Source organism: Sesamum indicum, linkage group LG1 (genome assembly GCF_000512975.1).
Source record: "Sesamum indicum cultivar Zhongzhi No. 13 linkage group LG1, S_indicum_v1.0, whole genome shotgun sequence".
NCBI classification, from domain to species: Eukaryota; Viridiplantae; Streptophyta; class Magnoliopsida; order Lamiales; family Pedaliaceae; genus Sesamum; species Sesamum indicum.
The window spans coordinates 1,348,348-1,369,314 of record NC_026145.1 but is presented as its reverse complement, the minus strand read 5'-3'; the positions used below and the strand labels follow the sequence as shown (position 1 = coordinate 1,369,314).

At 32.4% G+C, this 20,967-nt stretch overlaps 2 protein-coding genes and 1 non-coding gene across 3 annotated transcripts; 1 reads left to right on the top strand and 2 right to left on the bottom strand.

The window, feature by feature from the left end:
• LOC105168316 (transcriptional corepressor LEUNIG-like) lies at positions 4 to 3,469 on the bottom strand. Its single transcript, XM_011088392.2, has 9 exons — positions 3,228 to 3,469; positions 2,807 to 2,904; positions 2,606 to 2,721; positions 2,334 to 2,399; positions 1,781 to 2,198; positions 1,529 to 1,678; positions 1,302 to 1,454; positions 1,101 to 1,217; positions 4 to 986 (listed from the first exon to the last, which is right to left on the bottom strand). The coding sequence occupies exons 5-9, from the start codon at positions 1,844 to 1,846 to the stop codon at positions 642 to 644; spliced, it is 831 nt and encodes a 276-aa protein (XP_011086694.1). The 5' UTR covers positions 1,847 to 2,198; positions 2,334 to 2,399; positions 2,606 to 2,721; positions 2,807 to 2,904; positions 3,228 to 3,469; the 3' UTR covers positions 4 to 641.
• LOC105168233 (probable indole-3-pyruvate monooxygenase YUCCA4) lies at positions 10,128 to 13,150 on the bottom strand. The gene is made up of 4 exons (XM_011088269.2): positions 12,267 to 13,150; positions 11,811 to 12,059; positions 11,585 to 11,710; positions 10,128 to 10,580 (listed from the first exon to the last, which is right to left on the bottom strand). The coding sequence occupies exons 1-4, from the start codon at positions 12,903 to 12,905 to the stop codon at positions 10,389 to 10,391; spliced, it is 1,206 nt and encodes a 401-aa protein (XP_011086571.1). The 5' UTR covers positions 12,906 to 13,150; the 3' UTR covers positions 10,128 to 10,388.
• Positions 17,647 to 17,718, top strand: TRNAG-UCC. The gene has a single exon. It is a non-coding gene; the product is annotated as a tRNA-Gly (tRNA).

Sequence of the window (20,967 nt, the reverse complement as noted above, 5' to 3'; positions counted from 1 at the left end):
GGGGGGGGGGGGGGGGGGCGGCAGAAAGGTAGACGGATAATGGTGTATTGTCTTGAAAGTTGTGATTGAGTGCTGGCAATTACTACTGAATCTAAGTTGAGTTTTGAACGGGCCTGCGAGGTCTGTTGCTTTTCTTTGGTCTTGCCAATGCTGCTTTACTGCTTCCCAATTGTATTCTAGATTATAGAACGTTACTGAATGCTATAACAAAATAAGTACGAACCGAAGGCCAGGAATAGTAGACAGTTTCCGAGATTTGATCAAATCACAGCCCTTGAGGTTGGGGTCAACGTGGAAATCCCCAGAAGAAATTAGACCACAAGAAGTATACACACACAGGATTACAAGTCAGATCGGAAGTGAATAATCTGGGACCAGTTAACACCATCAAGACACATACGAGGCTGTAATAGCAGAAAAAAGTATGCAAGATTGGTTGTGAAGTTTGCACGAGGAATATAGCACTGCATTTTTTTGTCTCGGTGGTGTTATCAGGCAGGTCCACAGCAGAAATGCTGACAAGTTGGAGTAAAGATCAAAACACAAGGAGAAGCAGCACCCTCATCTCCATACCTTGACAATTTTGTCATGACTAGCAGAAACAATCATACCCGACACAGTGGATGCGTCCAACGAAGCAATCACTCCTTGCTGTGCAGGTACGCGCTTTGCAGTGTTGTCAATGAAGTTCCAGGTCTCCAGTGACTGTAAGTAACCACATTCGAGTTGAGAAAATGAATTTGGGCGGGGTGTTGAGTGTTAAAAGAAGAGCAACTTGCCTGGTAACAACCCAGAACGAGCACTGATGACTGCGTAGGATGGAAAACACAGGAATGAAATTTGTGGCTATCACTCTTATGCTCATTCAGACAAACCCATTCATTTCCAGTCCCCATTGTCCAAATTCTCACTGACTTGTCGCTGACGGATGCCAACAGCTCTCCGGAATGGTCCCAGCAAACTGAATGAATAGGTTCTTGGTGACCCTATGGCAATACAAAAGTATGGGCAGTCACGCCATATTAAGGACAAGATTCATGATTTAATTGTAACCCATCCACGATTAAATATAGAATCAGAACTCATCAACGGGATCAGACCTTCAGAGTATGGTAACATGTTTGTGTCTCTGCATCAAGAATCAATACAGCATTCGCAGTAGCTGCGGCTAAGAATCTAGCAATAAGGGGCTGGAATCTCACTTGGCAAGCGCAGTCCTTAACCGACCAAAAAGTAGGAATATCAGACAGACAAAAACATCCTGTAAGTCACTCTTTTACTTGTTTGTTCGAGTTCTTTACCTTGAAAACTGTCGCACAGCCACCACTGTTAACACTCCAGTATTTTATCTCTCCATTGGCATCGGAAGAACACACAATATCTTTGTTGGGATGGAAATCCAGTGACATTACACCGCAATTATGTCTGGTAAACTTACAAAGTGAAGTGTGTGGCTGCAGCAGACATCAATAATAAGGATCAGCGGAGATCAGTATCTCAAATACATCAATAAGTATCATCAACTAACATTGTTTGTATCCCAGACTCTGACAGTTTTATCGAGAGATGATGTAGCAAGGCGCATCATGCAAGGACTAAAACGGATATCAGTTATAACCGACGTGTGTTCTTCAAGTGTAGCTTTTCCCTCCAAAGTGTTGGTGTGCCATAGAACGGCCTGTATATCATGGTACACATAATTTCACATCGATCATCTCAGTAGAGCTATAAATCAATCAAATTTTATCAGCGTCTTATGGGCACCTAGTTGGACACCGACCTTTTTGTCGTGATCAGAGGTTGCAAGCAGCTTGCCGTCTGCTGAGAAGTGGCAAGCAATGACCATACTAGAACTAGCGTCGATGGAATTCACTTCTGCAAGTCTGAGCTCTGGATAGCATAAATCCCACCCAGTCAGAATAACTTCTTTGAAGAGTTTATTACACTACTCGGAAATGGGATCACATACAATTAACTGAAAAGTTAATTTCTTCCAAGCATGATAAAAGAATGTTTTTGCAATGATGTTTGCAGCAATCCACATTTTCAGTAGTTTTAACATAACATCTAGTCATGCTATCACCGAAATAGGATAGTGTAAATTTCAGAAATTTGCAGGCTCAGGTAAACTGAAAAAAAAATGTTTACTTGCCATTTGTAGTTTCTGAGGACATACGGTGCCTTCTCCTTAATGCAATCTGTTCTTTTTAGACCTCGAAATGTATGAAAAGAGCATGTTAGGAAACAAATCCACCATTAAACTTGAGATCTATGCTCTGGTTTAATATGGAGTACAAAATACATCTCTTGTAATAAGATTGAACAAGGTAGACCTGCTCTAATCGGCCACCCTGCTGTTGTTGATACTCCATTGCCCACGTCAACAGAGCCTTCATGTTCTTTTTTGTCCAAATAAGTGAATTAGCTTGTCAGATTTCAACACCAACTTAATGTAGGATGATGATTGATTTTCTAACATGTAATGTAGGAAGCAGGTGATGATTTTTCTTGTAAAAACTGATACCATACTTGAGAAATAGCTCAAAAGTTGAAAAATTGATGCAGATGCATACAGGTCAGACTAGTTTTATGAATAACAGACTACCTCAATGCAAGATGCAACAGCATCATCAATGTCTCCTCCAGTTGTGATCAAGATATTCGTTACATTCCAAAACACTGACCACAACTCAAAGAGAAAACTAGCAGGGACATCGATAGCTGAGAAACGAGAAAACAAGATTTCGTCACCTCAAGAAAACGAAGGTGATTGTCCTCTTTGATTTCAAATTTTCCATCTACTCACCATTGAAGTCAGGGTTTAAACTTGCCTCAACTTTGAATGCGGGAGGACAGACATTGAAACCCCTCTTTACAAGGTAATCATGAATATGGACATCCAACCTAAATCATAGAACTTCAACTTAGAATGCCCAGCATCATTCATCAAGTAAAAAGGGTACATATGAAAACTCCTGCAAGAGCATCTCCAACCCATTCTTTTCACAGACCGCGAGAATGAATTTTCAAGAATACATATATAGCACAAAAAGAGCCTTCAAGAAAATAGACTTGCAAACAAACCCATTCCCAAACTGAAAATCAAACGGGACGTGGGATAGCTCAAGAATCTTGAAACACACGCACGCGCACACACGAACATGGTAAAGAAATTAAGAACTTTTCCAAGAAAAGAACTGCAGGAAAAGATAATGGAAAAAGCTTACCATTTCTCAGGGTCCATGTGTGATTACGGCACGCTTTGCAAGTCAAATAACAGAGAAATTGAGGAACAAGAAAGATACAATCTCTCGCAAGAACACGCAATCTTTTTGCCTTTAAAACACTCGCATTGATCAAACCCTCAAAGTAGAAGAAAAAGTTGCAAACTTTTGGTTTAACAAAATCAATGCAACAGTGACAAAAGTAAGAATCTCCAAATGGGTTCAAAGAGAAAGTCCAATAAAATCTTGAAAGTATGAGATCGAGTAGAAGCAGTAAGCGAGAGAAGTGAGGAACGGATTGTTAAATATATATATATATATACAGCATGCATGCATGCGTATGCATTGTATATATATGAATACATCAATGGTCCTTTCTGTGGCCGTTTGTTCGACTGAAGATTGACAGTTCGTCAAGAAAATCTCCATGAAAAGCTTCAAATTATGAGAGTAGAAGTAACCGAGAAGTGAGGAACAGATGACGGTCCTTTTTTCGGCCGTCCGTTAATCTCCGAGAACGACGATCTTTAATTGGGTTGGATTTAGGCCCATTAGTTTTGGGCCAATATTCTAATATTATAAGTATATGATAAGTTGGGCCGGAATAGATTTAGCAGTCCAATTTGAAATCTACCTTTTATGCTATACATATAATACTTTATACCTTTATTATAATTAATTATATGTGTGATCGATTGAGTATAATCAAATTTGGAAATTTCTCTCATTTTTAGGGGGGGAAAAAAGAAAAAATAACGACTATTAGCCCATCAGACTCGATCTTGCTAGTATATGAATAAGATATCAAGCCTATATTTCATCTATTTATACAATCTAGCAGGCCCAGAAAGAAGTCTAATCCACTAGGATGACTTAGTGGGCAACACGTCATATGCATTCTTGCCACATTGAGACACATCATATCAGAAAATTCCCAACAAACTCTTCCTAAATTGATGACGGCTGACCTGACAGTAATAGGTAAAACAGAATCTGCAGGACTCGAACAGACTAAGCATGACTTTTCAGACTGTCATATCTCATTCAGTATAAATACGAATTGCAATCCGTTATTTTTTTTTGGTATAATTATATTTTTGATCATGTAACTTTAGGTCATTAGCACTTTTGATCCTGTAACTTACTCTGTTTGCATATTTAGTACTTTTATTGATGAATTTAGTCCTAAACATCTCACATTTGATCCTTTTTTGGCAACCTTAGTCCTGTATCGACAATTTTGGTCCTAATAACTTATAGTCACATGACCAAAAATGAGATTTATTCTTATAGTCACAGGACCAAAAATGAGATTTGTTATAGTGTGAAGCGGATCAAAATTGTCAATACAGGACTAAATTTGTCAAAAAATGACCAAATGTAAGATATTCAGGATTAAATTCGTAAAAAAATGACTAAATGTGTAAATAAAGTAAGTTATAGGACCAAAAATGCTCCAACCTAAAGTTAGAGCCAAAAATATAATTTTGCCTTTTTTTAGTTGGCTAACTCTTGTAGCTTCCAAATGATATATCACACGCTGTGACCTCTTTCGGATTTTGCTCTTGGATGACCTAAACAAAGGTCATTGTGCAGCTTTAACGGTAAGAAGTATCACTCATTCTTATGCACTACTCTCTCTCGTATTTTTAGCAAGTTCTTGGCATATTTAATCATATCCCAATAATTATTACACCATTATGTTCACATTACTTTAAACTTTTTATTATTTGTTCTTTAAATCAATTTATTGACTTAAGCTAGTATCCGAGTGCTAACTCTTAATTTGAAGGTTAATCATTGGAAAATTTTCGACTATTGTGATACTGCTGAACTTCAGTACACATCAATTAGTATTTTTATGAAATCTCAATTTCCACAGATAAATTTATGGAGATACCGCTCCAATTAGATATAAAGAAGCCACTAACAATATACCCATATAATACTGCAAATGAGCAAATTAGTCCCTTGTGAAAAACAAATACCAATTTATCTTCATGTGCTTTCTTGAAATAGAACAATTTACCTTCATATCTAAAAAGATAAATTGCTTCATTTTAAAAAACACAAAAAAAGTTTTGCTATTATATATATATTTTTTTAAAAAAAATAATTTGCTCGTTTACAATATACGAAAAAGAAATTGCCTGCACTTTTTCATAAAGTAAAGTGTCGGTGCCTCCAAAACCAATTACTAGTATAAGTAAGTTGATAAGAAGAAAAAAATAGATTAAGGATATGGGTAAAAATATTATTACAAGTTAGGAGATGTGTTTGGGAAGGAGGTGACCATCCTAGGAGCTGTCTCTCTTACATATGGCAGAGGTATCTATGTCATGAGAACACATGCACAATACACACACATATATATAGCCCCAATAGTCAATTATTTGCAGCTTCAAAAAGCTACTTGCCACTCAACTTTTGTGGACCCAAACACCCCTTATTCACCAGAGACAAGAGAATTTCTTGGCTATCTATCTGCCTTGTGGACCTCAATTCATTAGTAGCCAATCCCATATATATACATATATATATTCTCTTTTCTGTATCTTGTCTCTATACATATACATATGATGAGGACTCAATTTCCTTTTTTATGTAATTCAGGTCCCAAAATATCGATACTCTGAATTATATCACGTTAATACAGTATAAAACTTTCGTTGCTAACATGTCCATATTTACATCCAAGTAAGTGTGTGGGAGAGAGAGAGATAGAAATGGAAAATAAATATATTATAAAATAAATATATTTATACTTGTCATATAATTAGTTTCAAATTTGGGAAGAATCGAAGAATGGTAAAAATAGGGGTGGAAGGATGCATGGAGGTAGGCAGGGGAAAGATGGCATGCATGCCACCATATGAGGACGTAGCAGTACCAGTGTACCAGTAGCAGTACCCCCCTCTCACCCTCTGCTTCTTGATCACAACGTATGCATGCCATGTCATGCCAATTTATACTTGTACATCTACCCCCCCACCCTCCCTCCATTCTGCCCTACCCTGCATCACTATCACACAATATATATATATATATATGTATATGTATATGTATGTATGTATCCCATACACCGTTGGTATTGAGGGCCACACACATGGCACGTATTCTTGTTGATGAAAACTTGAATATGAGACTAAATGTGTTGAATTTTTTTAATTTCAAAATAATTTTAAAAATAAAAAATTAAATATGTTGAATTTTTAATAATAGAAAATTAAAATTGCAATTGCTAGTCAACATTAAAAAATAATTATTTGAGTGGAGTTGGATCGAGCACGTATTCAAGTAAATTATATAATAAGTGTATTATTAAAATATAATTTAAGATAAATAAATAATTACATTATAGATTGGAACGTGGGCGGAGGTGATTGATTTGGTGTGTCACCGCCAGTGACTCTGAGCTTTCTCTATCTTAGAATTCCTTGTGAAAGCCCTATCATTGTCTTCTTAACAATAAGCGTGACCCCCATAGACTACTGTTTGACTTTTCCTCTGTACGCTACTCCACACTAACTGTTGTATGGATATGGACATGATAATATACGTACGATTCAACATGAATATGGAGATACCAAAAATATAAAAATAAAATTAGAATACAATAAAGTACTGATATGACTATATATAATTTTTTTTATTATATATATTTTTATATTTTTTATAAAACTAATATATGCAATATGAAAAATATAAAGATAAAACATAAAATAAACATGTCTTACATCTAAATTTTTAACTACATGTGGCTTCAAAAATATACATAATCATTTGATTTTTATAAGTACGTCATGAGAAATTTATAATAATTTAAATTAGTTAAATCATCATGTCAACGTTCTCTCGAATTTTCAGTAATTTCATCTCCAAAACTTTTAATTTGAGCGGAGTGAATTAATTATTTTTCTTTTTTATTAAGCCCAAGAACCCTTTTTTTTTTCTCTTTTTTTAAAGACAATCCAAAATTTTATGAAATTATTAAAAAAAAAATTAAATATGTCAGACACGTCTATTGTCTGTCCTTTTTTTATTTTATATTTTCAAATACACGAATGTCGTGCCAGATATATATCTAAAATATAATCTAAATCATATTCATGTCTGATATGCATCCGATACCACATCAAATAATTTTCTAAAGTATCCGTATATTATAACTCGACACTCAACACAACCAAACATACACTATCCACTCCCTATACATGGATACTACCTATACCAATTTCCCATTCCAATTCCATTGAAATGAAAAGTGAATTTGCATCCAAAAATAGTTATTTGGGCATTACCAAAAATAAATAAATATAACGATTATACCTTTATAAATATCTAAGGTAAATTATATTGATCTCTACTTTTAAAATTATAGGTACGTCCCTCGAGAAATGCAGTGTAATAATATACCCTAGAGGTGTTTTTGTAAAACTTGGTCACTAAATATGGAGTGCACTTGTAATTCAACTGTAACCTCAAATGCTATATTTGTAATTTTTCAAATAGTAGAAGATATTTGTGTAATTAAACATAATATTAAAAGTATCAATACAAGAAAAAATCACATTTTTTTGTCCCACACGATAGAGAATGTTGTACTTTTGGCCCCACACTTTACACGCTTAGTACTTTGGTCGCATAAGCTAAAAAAATATAGCATTTGAGACAAAAAGAAATGCTACAATTTTTTCCTATAGAACTGAATATGCCACAATTTTTATGTTGTGAAATAAAAAATACTATAATCTTTTTATCTTATAAGATCAAAAATATAATATTTTTCGTCGTGTGGAACAAACGTGTAAGTTTTTTCGTAGAAAAAAAAAAAAAGATGGGAGGGAGAGGGGGTGGGGGGAATGCCCATAACTTTAGGGGATTGGAAATGAATGATGATGTAATGTTGTTCAATGATTGACTCAGAAAAAAGAAAAAAGGAAAAAGCAATTTCCAATAGATTCTGTGTTTTCGCGTGTAAAAGCGTACTTCTTACGCCCATGTCCATGACATGATGTATGTACTTGCACTCTACTCGTCTTTACAACTCAAACTCACTAAGGTGTAAAAGCGTGAAACTGACCAAATAAGCCTACAGTTAAGTGCGGTTCAGTAAAAGGCCAGACCTCTCTCTCTATCCACTTTTTGGTAAAACCCCAATCATCCCAACTATTATTATTTTTACCACTTCGAAAAAGTTACAATCTTTTATTTTTTATTATTGAATATAATCATATGCTACTCTACTTTTCTATTTTGTATTTTCATAGACTATACGACAATTAATAATTAATGGCACAATTATAATATGAATTGTAGTATATGATAGATATTGTATTGTTTTATTGTGATTTTTGTATTTTGAAATAATTACATTTACACTCCTTAATCTATGATTTATTTACATAAATTATTTTTATTTTTTGTAATAATTACAAAAACTACCCCTAACAACAAAAAAATAGGGGTAGTTTTGTGTAATGATGCTTATATTTTTAAGGGGTGTGTTTGTAATTTTTCAAAAGAATGAGGGATGGCTTGTGTAAGTGATATTGGCATTTGGTAAGTGCATGTGTAATTATCTAAAAATTAGGACTGGTTTATATAAACAGATCATAGGTCAAGTGTAAATGTAACGATCCCTTTTGTTTTTTATTTGGATAAGAAGGCAAAGGAGTGACAACAAAGGTAACAGTTTGGTTTAGATATCGTTGTAAAATGTTTGATCTGAGTCATAATTACTAATCAAATGATGAATCTATTGCAATAACTTGGTCAAATGTGATAAAGTGGACCAAAACTACTCTTCATAATCATGGGGTTGTGATAGAGGTAATAACCCCCCTTTGAACAAAATGACAGAGATGCCCTTCAATTTCAGACAAATTACAAAAAGGGGACAAGATCCACGTGCTGATTATCGGTCGGGTCGCCGAACCAACCCGCCCTATCCGACCCGAGGCTAAGACCCGGATTATCAGTCGTTGGATCTTTTGGCAGACATTCTTCCAGATATTGCCACGTGGAGCAACCCAATATGGTATGGTAAACTATAAAAATCATCAATCATGAGCATTTATGTATGTGTATTTACTGATATTTCGACTACATTTAAGCCTTCCATATCATATTCAATCCCACTTATTCTAACTTAACCATCGAAGGGCCTTAGTTCGGAACTTCCCAACAAGTCTAACGTATTGCTTTGTTCTCAGGATCCACATTACAAAAAGCTTTAGAATCGTCCGCTACCCAACCTACTACCATCAGTGGGTCACGATCCTACCCATTTTAGCGACCTAGATCAGGTTGTACGTTAACTAACTTTGTATTCAAACAGATTTAATTTTAGAACCTACTTTATGAACAGGTATAGTCTGTTCCGCTTGAACCACCACCTTAGTGATGATCACTATGAACGTCTAACTAATTATCATAGTAATAACTTAGATTGCAGTTATCTCGTCAATGGTTTTAGTCCGATAGGATGGGGTTCAACACTTTTAGTTCTCTAATTTACAAATTTTTTAAAATGGTCCCAAATAAACTCGACATATTTAGTCTCATAAATTTCGTGAAGCAAAGGATTAAACGGATCAAAATTTTTCACTTTTGAGATCATTTTGAATAATGTAAAGTATCAGAGTAATGTATCGAGTTTTTTTTTTTAATAATTTTAGAACTATTTCAAAAAGCTCTCGTATAGCAGGTGACTAAAAGTGTTGAACCTCCTATCATATGAGAATAAAAGTGTAATTTGCTTCAATCGTGATAATTTATCTTACAATTATCTTGTCACTGGTTTTCAAACAATAGTGATAATCTGTACAATTTCTATCACTGTCAAAATTACGACACCATTATTGTAATTGAACGGAAAAAATTTTTGTCATCAAATGTACATAACTACTGATATTGTTATTTGATATCTCGTCGCTAACACACTGTTTTCTTGGCTTTACAACATTTTTTTTTAAAATTGATAAAAAAAAAAAAAAGTCAAAACTGATTAATTTACAACATATAGATCATTTCTGTTTGCTGATAAAGCCTAGAAACTAATCACTCTCTCCGTTTTCTCCCCAACAAAATTCTTTCCAAGAATTCAGTAATTATTAAAGTATATTTTTTCTCCTCGTACTATTCTGGGAAAATATGAGAACCTCAACTGCTTTTCCAGCCGTTGGTTGACGTCCTCCATTGATCAGCGATGTCTCTAGCAATGTTTACAGCGTCGGATGAGGTCCCAAGGATGCCTTTTCTCGTGAACCCGACCGCATACAATCCCTTCTCTCCTTTCCAACCATTAGGGAAAGGTGCCTTGGGCATTCCAATTTCAGTGAAAAAATCAGTACCCTGCAAACATCACATGAAAAAATATAATTCTTTTAATAATTAATTATCAAAACATACTCCACGTGGGCATATAATTTAAATTTTTATTATATTAATTTAATTATATCAAAGAAAATAAAAATAAAAAACTAATTAAAATCAATAATTTTTTGAACAACTTATATTAAATTTGAAATGTGCATAAATAGAATATTATCGACAAAAAAAAATTAAAGAGATTATAATTTTGTATAAAAATATGCGTAACGATAATTTAATATATAAATAGATAAAAAGAATTAGGAGAATAAAATATCTGAAGATAATCATTAGAAAAAAAAAAAGATTAAATATCTTGAGCCTAACATTTGCTTTCATTATTATCCATCTTTTCACCTAAAAAAACCTACCATTTTAACGTCATTTATGAAGCCAAGAATACTTCTCGATGTTTGAATGCGGGCTATCAATATTCTACATCGAACGAAAACAAGAAATTTGAATGATATATAAACTTAAAACTCATTTTTAGGACAAGAAATTTGAAGTATATATAAAATTAGAACTCATTTTTAGGACAAAATTGAGGTTTCAATCAAATCGGACCATAAAAATAGTTGTTTTCATGGGTAGGGGGTTGTAGGGGGGAATGATCCAAACAAATGCCATCAGATTTTCTCTTTTTCGTGCAGCAGTACTGTAAGAAAACCCTTTGTAGCCCACTGTTTGAGTAAGCCCGAAAGCGATGTGAGACTGTGAAGAAGACAAACAACAAAACACTAAGGAAAAAAAAAACACATGAAAACCTATCACTATTGGATGATTCTACAGAAAAATTCTTATTTAATTAAGGTTTAATCGAATCAAATTAATTACAGTGTAAGTGTAATGGATTTATTATGTAATTGATCATTTTGTTTGAACTGTATATCAATTATACGACAAGTGTATCGTACTTGTCATGTATTTTGTTTAGATTCGACCAATCTCAATCTGAATTACAATATTCACATAATGCTGTATACCTTGAGCCAAGTGGGCACATTGCTTTTGTACCCTGTTGCCAAGATTATAGAGTCAAATTCCTTTTCTTGGCCATCCATGAACTTGGCTGATCCTGTTCTTGTTATCTCCCTCACACCTTCCATTACCTGTTTGCATTATTCACAAAACATGCATTTAGGAAAAGATAGAAAGTAGTTAATTAGGTTCACTATGGATGAGTAGTTTCATGATCGCTTATGTTATTACCTTAATTCTGCCTGATTTGATGTGTGAGAGTGCTCCAACGTCGAGCACTGGGGTCTTTCCGGTGGCGTTCTTGAGCTCGATAGGACCGGTTTTAGGCCGCCGGAGGCCTAATCTCTCGGTGTTGCCTAAGGTGACGTTTGCCACCAGGAGGAGGAGCTTGTCCACTAGCTTTAAAGGCAGCCATTTGAGAAGTTCCATTGCTATTGCAAATGTGGACAATCCAAACACTTCTCTTGGTAGAACATGAACCTAAAATCACCCAAAAAAAATTAATTTGACCTTGTTTTAATGTGTCTGAAAAGATAATAAAGTGGGAAAAATCTTATCCAAATTAAGTTTTACCAAATCAAACTAAACACGTGGTAAGTATATTACACTTAACATGTGTATATTTATTATATAATTGATTCAGGTTTGGTCAGGCAGAACTAGAATTTCCTATGAAGTTGTGCCTACCGAGTTTCTGACCACCATGTGAGGGCTGGCATTGTGTCTGCAGAGGTCTAAGCTGACTTCCATGCCGGAATTCCCACACCCCACGATCAGAACCCTTTGGTTTCGAAACTCAGAGCCCGACTTGTAAACACTGGTGTGAATGACGGGCCCTGGAAACCTCTCAATCCCTGGAATCTCTGGTATAACAGGCTCGGCGTTTTCGCCCGTGGCGACTATCAACCACCTGGAATAGTACAGAGAATCCTGAGTTTGCACTCTCCAGAGCCCGGTTACGAAATCGTATTCAGCTCTGGAAACAGACTGTTTGAACCTGGGCCCGATTGAGAAGTGTTTGGCGTAGGACTCCATGTAAGAAATGAACTGATACTTGGTGGGGTATTTGGGGAAGTCTGGAGGGAAAGTAAGCAAAGGGAGCTGACAGAAGTGTTTGGGGAGATGGAGTTTGAGTCTGTCGTAGGTCTTTTGTTGCCATAAAGAAGCTATACAATCGCTTCTTTCGAGAATCAGTGAGGGAACGCCATGTTGTTGGAGACAGGCTGCAACTGCCAGGCCCGAGGGCCCGGCTCCAACGATTACGGGCCCGTTGACGAATTGAGGGTTTGCTTTGGTTGCATCTTGTTCATGGCGAGGAGAACCCATTTGGGAAAACGGGCCAAGAAAGCAGAAAAGAAGTTGAAGGAAAGAAAGAAAGAAAAGAGAGCAAACTTTTTCAGGGCGAGGGTGAGGGTGCGGTGATGGTTTCTTTGTGTTTGAACTCTGAGAAACTCTGTTTTTGTAGCAGAGGAAGCGTGGCGGGCTGCATTTGTGGAGAAGGGTGAAAAGGTGAAAGTCGGGTGGGGGAGAATATGAGACAGATGTGTGTGTGTGTGTGTGTTTCTAGGGAGTTTGTTTATGTGTAATTTATATCGTTGGGTTCAACTTCTTATTCTAATTTATATTGAATTTTATATATACATGTCATGTCATGTACATAAAAATTATATTTTTTATTGAGAAAAAAATATAAGAACATCCCTTGCGATATCGAAAATATTAAAAAAAATAATTTAAAAAATTAAAGTATCAATTACACCTCTTATGATATGAAAAAAGTATTCAAAAAACTCCCCAAGATAAGAGTTGGTAGTACACGCACGCTTACCGCAAATATGGATCTGAAAACTGTACACTGTGTTTGGATTTATGTTTTGGCCCATTTCAACCAAATCAATGTTTGGATTGAATAAAAACACAACTTATATTTGAATCTAGGTGTGTTTTTATTTTTGTTGGTTTCGAGCCCAAAAGCAGGGAACATTTTAAAATTATTTTTGTTGGTCCGTGAGGCCGAAACAGATGAGCTTTCTTTGTTTTTTATTTTAAAGTTATTTGTATTATATATATTTTATATTATATAATATATGTTAAATTTAATTAATAATTATATATAAAAATAATTATTAACTTATGAAACTCATGATTAAAAATATTTAATATCAATGTTGGTGAGTAAAAATATGTAAAAATTTTCTACCTCAATGAAATACTTTAGTATTTTTGTATATTGAAAACAATATATCAATACTACATACTTAAGTTTAATTTTTTATTACTTCAATTATCTATTAAAATTTATCACTCCGAATATAAAGTCTAACGAATGAATTTTCAACACATTATTATAATGCATTTAACTATTAATTGCAATTTTTTTTCAATTTTCACTTTTTTCAACTTTCACTATTTATATATTTTGTACTTAACATGAATATATATACTATATTTTACTAACAAGCAAATTACTATATACATACACACTTATATTAATAAATATATATAAAAAAAAGACACTGCTTGACAATCAATAGTAACATTTGTCTCTCAAATTCCACCATCAAACATACACCACTTATATTAAACTATTTTATATTATATCAAAAAATATCATTTATCTCAAACACATACTTATTTATCTTTATTTTCTCTTTTGATCTTCAAAACACCAAAACAAAACACTCAAAATACAAATTCAAACACTATGGTGATTTTTAATATAATATTTTTTTAATTAAATAATTAAATAAATTAAAATTATTATTTTTTTAAAAGTGGCCAATGATGGTTGCCCGACAGCTAGGACGACCGTCGTTGCCCAAATGGAAAGCAGCAGTGTCGCCATTGCCCCCTCCGTGTGGGAGGCGGCAATGGGGGTGGGTGGGGAAGGGGGAGCGGTCATGGGTGGAGGTGGGGATGGGATGATTTATTTATTTTTTTAAAAATAATATTTTTATTTTTATAAATTATAATAATACATATAATATAATCATATTCAACATGTGATCTAACTCATTTTCTAAAATTACGTAGAACAAAAATAATAAAAACATATTTAATTGGCATGTTATGTTATTTTCGGTTAAAAATCAAAATTTCGGTCCATCAAAAAACTAAATTTAATCTATTTTGAAACTTAATGCATAAAATATGAGCATAATTATCGAATTAAAATTAGTACTGAATATATTTAACATAACAAAAAAATAATTTTTCTCATATAAAGATTTTAATTTTATATACTGTAGATATATTATATGTATATTTTAATTAAAATTTATATAATATAATACATAAATATACAATTTCTCCTCGTATATATGGAGGGACATTTTAGTTAATGTCCTTAAAAAACAAGTCCAGATTGATTAAGGGACAATGCGAGTCATTGTTCATAACATAAGGGTGATTATTGATACTTCAATTTTTATAGGAGGATTTTTTATATTTTTTCATATCACAAGAGGTCAAAATGAATTTAACCATTTCTATTTATGTCAAGAAAATTCTTTTACATATGACATGAAATTACAATAAAAAATTCAATTCGACTTCCCAAACATCCTCTGTGGGGTTGGAAAAGAGAAAACTTATACGTCATAAATCGGATTGAATTTTTTTATTTTGAATTTTATCATGTTTGTAAATATACAACATATATTCAAAATTATGTCATTTATTTAATTTTAAAAGGCTTAATAATATTTAGACCCTTCTAAAAATACGAAATTAAACTTTCTTAGAGAAGTTTCAAAATTACGCTTACAGACGCTCCAAAAATTTTTTATATACACTTAACCCCTCCGGCCCTGTTAGTGTTTGGACAATAAATCCTGATGCGAGCATAAAATTTATACAAATTTTTAATTTTACCAATTTCTTTAACATTCTCATGTGATATCTTTATAATATAAGGGGCAAATATGATATATATATATATATATATTTATGACTATAATTTAGGAAAAATATTTTATTATAATCGCACCATTTTGACTTTATATATATACCATTTACCCCCTTATAGACATAAAAATATTACAAAAAAATATTAAATGAGAAATAAAATTATATATATATATTATTGATGTCAGTATTTCTATCTAAATTATAACGGACAAGGGCCATGTATCAAATTGAATTTTTCTAAAAGTGGTGTAAGTATAATTTTAATTTTTTTTAAAAAATATAATTTTATATTTTTAGAAATAATTTAAATATAATTAAAAAAAATTATATACATAAGGTGCCATAAAAATTATATTTAGAAATAATTTAAATATAATTAAAAAAAATTATATACATAAGGTGCCATGTATATTATATGTAATACAAGATGCAATTAAAGAAATTGCTATTAAAAAATTCAACCTGCTTAGAAATCGTAATATAAAATTTGAACAGTAAAGAGTAGGATTAAGTGTCGATATCATCGCAGTAGCAACTATATAGGTGTCGACTTATTCTTGTTTCGACAGAAAAACATTAATTGATTAGACATTTAAAAGTTTAAAGATTTAGGTTCTTGTCTTAACAACGGCCTAGTACCAACGATTTGGACTTTGTTTACGTGTCGGGATTGAGCTGAATATTTTTAAAATATTCAATTTAATTCTTTTGTTTTCTATTACTCGAATTTATGATAAAAACATAATTTAAATTCCACCTGATTTTATGGGATTTATTATTTCATTAGACGTACTTGAGGGAAATTGTACGTGATTTTACATATTTGTCCATAAATACAAAAATATTTGATATTTATCTCGACTTAATCCCACCCTTCAAAGTAAACGAGGCCTTAAAGACGTATGAAAATCCCATGAAAACATTTTTCGGATAATTTTATTTACAAGCCGTGACCTATGATTTGTTTGTATAAACTAATTTTAGTTTTGTATAATTAAATAAATTAACACTAAGTACAATCGAAAAATAGGGATAGTTTCGTGTAATGTTATTGACGTTTCTGAACATGTGTAATTCTTTAAAAAATTTGAGATGATTTTTGTGTAACTGGTGTTAACGTTTCTGATGAGTGCATCTGTAATCATCTAAAAATCAAGAACAATTTATGTAAATAGATAAAAAATAAAAGAATGTAAATATAATTATTCCTGTATATTTTTCAAATCGCATGTGATTTGTTCCGGGAATTTTGCAACCAATCATATGGAATTTTGATTTTTGACATCCGCTGGCCTTCCTTTTTGAAAATTTAACATAGGCTTTCCCTAGAGCTACCTAATTATGTCATTTCAATACATAAGAAGATGCCAACATATTTTCACATGATTTTTGTAAAAGTAAATGTTTTTAACTATTCTACTGTACGATCTTGTTTTATTAATAAAATTTATATTTATCCAAAAAAGTAAATATTTTAAATGTATAAACGGTAATTTTTTCTTTAAAAAATAAAAGAAGAAGAAGAAGAAATGATGTGTATATGGGTGGGGAATAGATTCACTGTTAACATCTGACCCCTTTTGTTATGATTTAGACGAAAAATAATGATGTTAGTAAAAAAATTACATAAATTTTTAATTTTACCCCTTATTTAATATTTTCATGTAATAATTTTGTTGTTATGATGGAAAAAATATAATGATGTTAATCCTATTTCATATATATATATATATATTATATTTAGTTCTTTATAAGTATAAAAATATACATAAAAATATTAAATGATAAGTAAAATTAAAATTCTATGTAATTATTTTTCTTTACGTCAGTATTTTTCATCGAAATTCTAATGGAATGAGGTTATACGTAAATCAAGAAATTTTGAAGGGGGTGTAACTGTAATTAAATTTTTTTTTTAGAGAAAATTATAATTTAATATTTTTAGAGGGATTTTAAGTGTAAATAACCCTAAAATTAATCAAGTAGAATATAAGTAATTGAGAAAAGTGAGTTCCTATAGGGAAAAAGAAAAAGAAAATTTAATAATTGTAATTGAATAATTTGTGGGTTTGATTCTTATCTAAGCCCATGACGGTCCAGCCCATGGTTAAAAGTCCAGTCTAAAATATAATGATTCGCAGGAACAATAAACAGCTAAGCGTTTGTAGTCCAACGGTTAGGATAATTGCCTTCCAAGCAATAGACCCGGGTTCGACTCCCGGCAAACGCAGTTTCTTCTTTCCTTGATTTTCTGCTACCCCCACATCTGGCTTCTTATTTCATAAGACACTTAGCACCACATCTTACACTGTTTTTTGGGAATTTCAATGTTTAAAGAATTTTATATAAAACAAAAATCACTAATTCTTGAAAAGAATTAAATAATAAAATTGCACTTAGTTTATTACAAATTGCAACAAATAATAAAGAACCATCTATCTCTAATATTTTCAAGTTTTTTGCCCAATATCATGCATGAATGCACCCCCAACTACATATATATATATATATATATATATAATTCTTTCAATTTAAGCAAATTATTAATTTCAAGTTATCGTTTATATTTAGACTTTTGATTATGTCTGACTCAATTACAATTGATTCACAAAAAATATAAATAAATAAAGACTGAAACAATTTATACAAGTCAACCAACCAATTAAAAATATAAAAATAAATATTATATTTTCTGTGGTGTCAATAGAATTTTATATATAATTGGTCAATTAATTGATAATTATTAAAAAAATTAGATTTAATTATAAATAAGTTATAGATCGAAATTGGAACCAAGTAAATTAGAGCCATTATAATATTTAAGAGCGAATTAGATCAATTAAAAAATTAAGTAGGATGTAATTGTAATTATTGAAAAAATTAAATAAAATTAAAAATAAAATAAGAAAGAAAGGGTGGAAAGTGGCATGACAGCCACTCCCCACCGCCTCACAATTTCAAACTTAGCATCTTTATATATATATATATATATAAAATATATTTAATACAACACAAATACACGCACTCGCACACACCAACACACACATTTTACGGACGAACAGAGGTATACAGACTCATGCAACCTAAAACATACAGCAGTTGCCAGATCCTCTTCCACCCCACCACAATCGACTCTGGGCTCCATGACTGCGTTCCTATCCATGTCGTCCAAGGTGGTCTTGTACTTGAAGGCGATGGTGGAGAGGGTGCAGAGGTTGAGAGATCCGACGAGAGAAGGGAGGGCGAATGGAACCCGTCAGTAGTGACTGCCGTAGAATGCGGTGAAGATCACCCCCTGAAACACCAAGTAGTGGTTTGCCAGCTGGAACGCCTCCTTTTGGAGGTGCCAGAGGTGTTCTCGCCGTTCCTTTTTGGCTTTCCGCCACCGTGGAATCCCACCAGGTGCCTCTCTTCCTCTAAGGCCAGACACTGATGACGGTGATGCTATACTCTCTCCCTCCCTTTCTCTCTCCACAACGGAAAATTTTACTTCGCATCAGATTAGATCGAATCAAATCAATTACAGTAAGTGTAATATATTTATTATATGATCGGTCATTTTTTCCTGCATATTAATCATATTTGCAAGTATATTATATTTTTTATATGATTAACTCAAATTTGACTGAATCAGGTCCAATATAAAATTTTCCATCCGCAAGATGCTTTTAAATAGCACTTGCACTCAACCACTAATTGAATTTTTATTTTAAATTCTACTGCATCTTTTATTTTACAATATATTACAGCCATCTCAATGAGATTTGAAATAATTATAAATATTTTTTTTATTTTTTGATTAATTATATATACTTTTTTTATTTTAAAATTCGTAGAACAACAAGCTCATTCCATTAAATTTTAATTTAATTTTTATGAAACACGATCCAAAATACCATATTAAATTATGAATTATATTCTTACATTTATTTGGAAGATACTTAGTTCGTATCAGCCCAGCCAATAGAATGAATCAAATGAGTTCTTCATCATGAACCTTGTACTACACCTATTGCTTAGATCGGTTCAAGAAAGTGACGTCAAGACGAATTAGAAAATCGAGTAGGAACGAAAATACAAAGAAATAAGAGGATACTGAATTCGATTTATTTGTATTATATCTGGAACGAATCCTGTCTATTTCAACTTCGACTATTCCAATCAATTTAACCTTCCAAATATGTATGAAGTAGGTATTTGTAATGTTTTAAACAATGATAGAATATTCGTAATTATATCAAATTTAAGGAGAGTTAGCCTTTATTTTATTTAATCATGTTAAATAAAATAAATCCATTATATTTAAAAAATTGTGTTCTTAAAGGAGTTTGATACGTAATTAATTAATAGACATCAATTGGTCGCTTTCCTTTACAATTTCGCTTCGGAGGACATCCAATTTCTGCATTTTAAATTGGTGCTTCATCCTAATTAGACCCGACGAATGATGATTTTTCTTCTGTTTTTTTTTTCAATAAATATTTTTTAAATAATAAACTATCATTTGTTTATTAAATAAATCACAATAATTCATATCAAATACTATACCTAACAATTTAACGACAACTGTAATAATTATATACTAATCACTAATATCATATAATATTATATTTAATAATTAATAATTATTATTAAAGTAAAATAACATCCCATATATATACATGTATTGTTCGGTCAATATTTTTTATTTGGGATGATTATATTTACCCTTTCACCTATTGTATTTTTGCACAAACTACTCTTACTTTTTGAAAAATTACAAAAATCCACCCTGACAGCCTTTTAAATCCAAAAATTACCCTGTTGACTACGTCAACATTTAAAATAATTTTTCGAGGACAGAAATGCCGCTAGGGGTATTTTTGTAATTATCAAAAGATTGAGGGAGTGTCAAAATAATATTTATGAAAATGAGTAATATTATTTATTTTAATTTTTATTTTAAATGTAAATTATTATATTAATTTTTTTTTATTGAATCTCTGTATAAAATTGCACCTTTCAATAATTAAATATTAAATACCGTCTTCGGTTTAAACCGAACCGAATCAAACTGATAATGTTCTGTTCGATTTTTTATTTCTAAAAACAGTAAATTGAATTATCGATTTCGATTTGGTTGACCGAACTGCACACTCCTACCCATAACCTTTGGTAGGCCCAAATTCATATAGGCCCTTTATTTCACCTAGATGGCTCAGCCCACTCTTGCAATCGGCCCACTTGGCTGGTTCAACCCATTCTTTCCAACCCATTGCCCCGACCCGTTTTTGACCCGGTTGAACTTGTACGTATTCCCTAAACCCTAAACGTAATCTCATTTTTGCCTCCTCATTTTCTTCCGTCTTCTCTCTGGTTCCTCTTATCTCTCTCTGTCTCTGATTCTTATGGCCTTGGGTTTGAACAATTATGAGTTTGAATGCCGGTCTTAGTGATTGTGGACTGTCCCTCAACTGATCTGACTCTTTGAGCCTTACCT

Excerpts from the sequence above, each read along its gene's own strand:
- LOC105168316 (XM_011088392.2), bottom strand. The coding sequence starts at position 1,846 with ATGGTCATTGCTTGCCACTTCTCAGCAGACGGCAAGCTGCTTGCAACC. Across the intron at positions 1,679-1,780 it reads CCTCTGATCACGACAAAAAG|GCCGTTCTATGGCACACCAA; the intron begins GTCGGTGTCCAA and ends CATGATATACAG. Across the intron at positions 1,218-1,301 it reads GCTGTGCGACAGTTTTCAAG|GACTGCGCTTGCCAAGTGAG; the intron begins GTAAAGAACTCG and ends TGGTCGGTTAAG.
- LOC105168233 (XM_011088269.2), bottom strand. The coding sequence starts at position 12,905 with ATGGGTTCTCCTCGCCATGAACAAGATGCAACCAAAGCAAACCCTCAA. Across the intron at positions 12,060-12,266 it reads ACATGGTGGTCAGAAACTCG|GTTCATGTTCTACCAAGAGA; the intron begins GTAGGCACAACT and ends GGGTGATTTTAG. Across the intron at positions 11,711-11,810 it reads TCAAATCAGGCAGAATTAAG|GTAATGGAAGGTGTGAGGGA; the intron begins GTAATAACATAA and ends TAATGCAAACAG.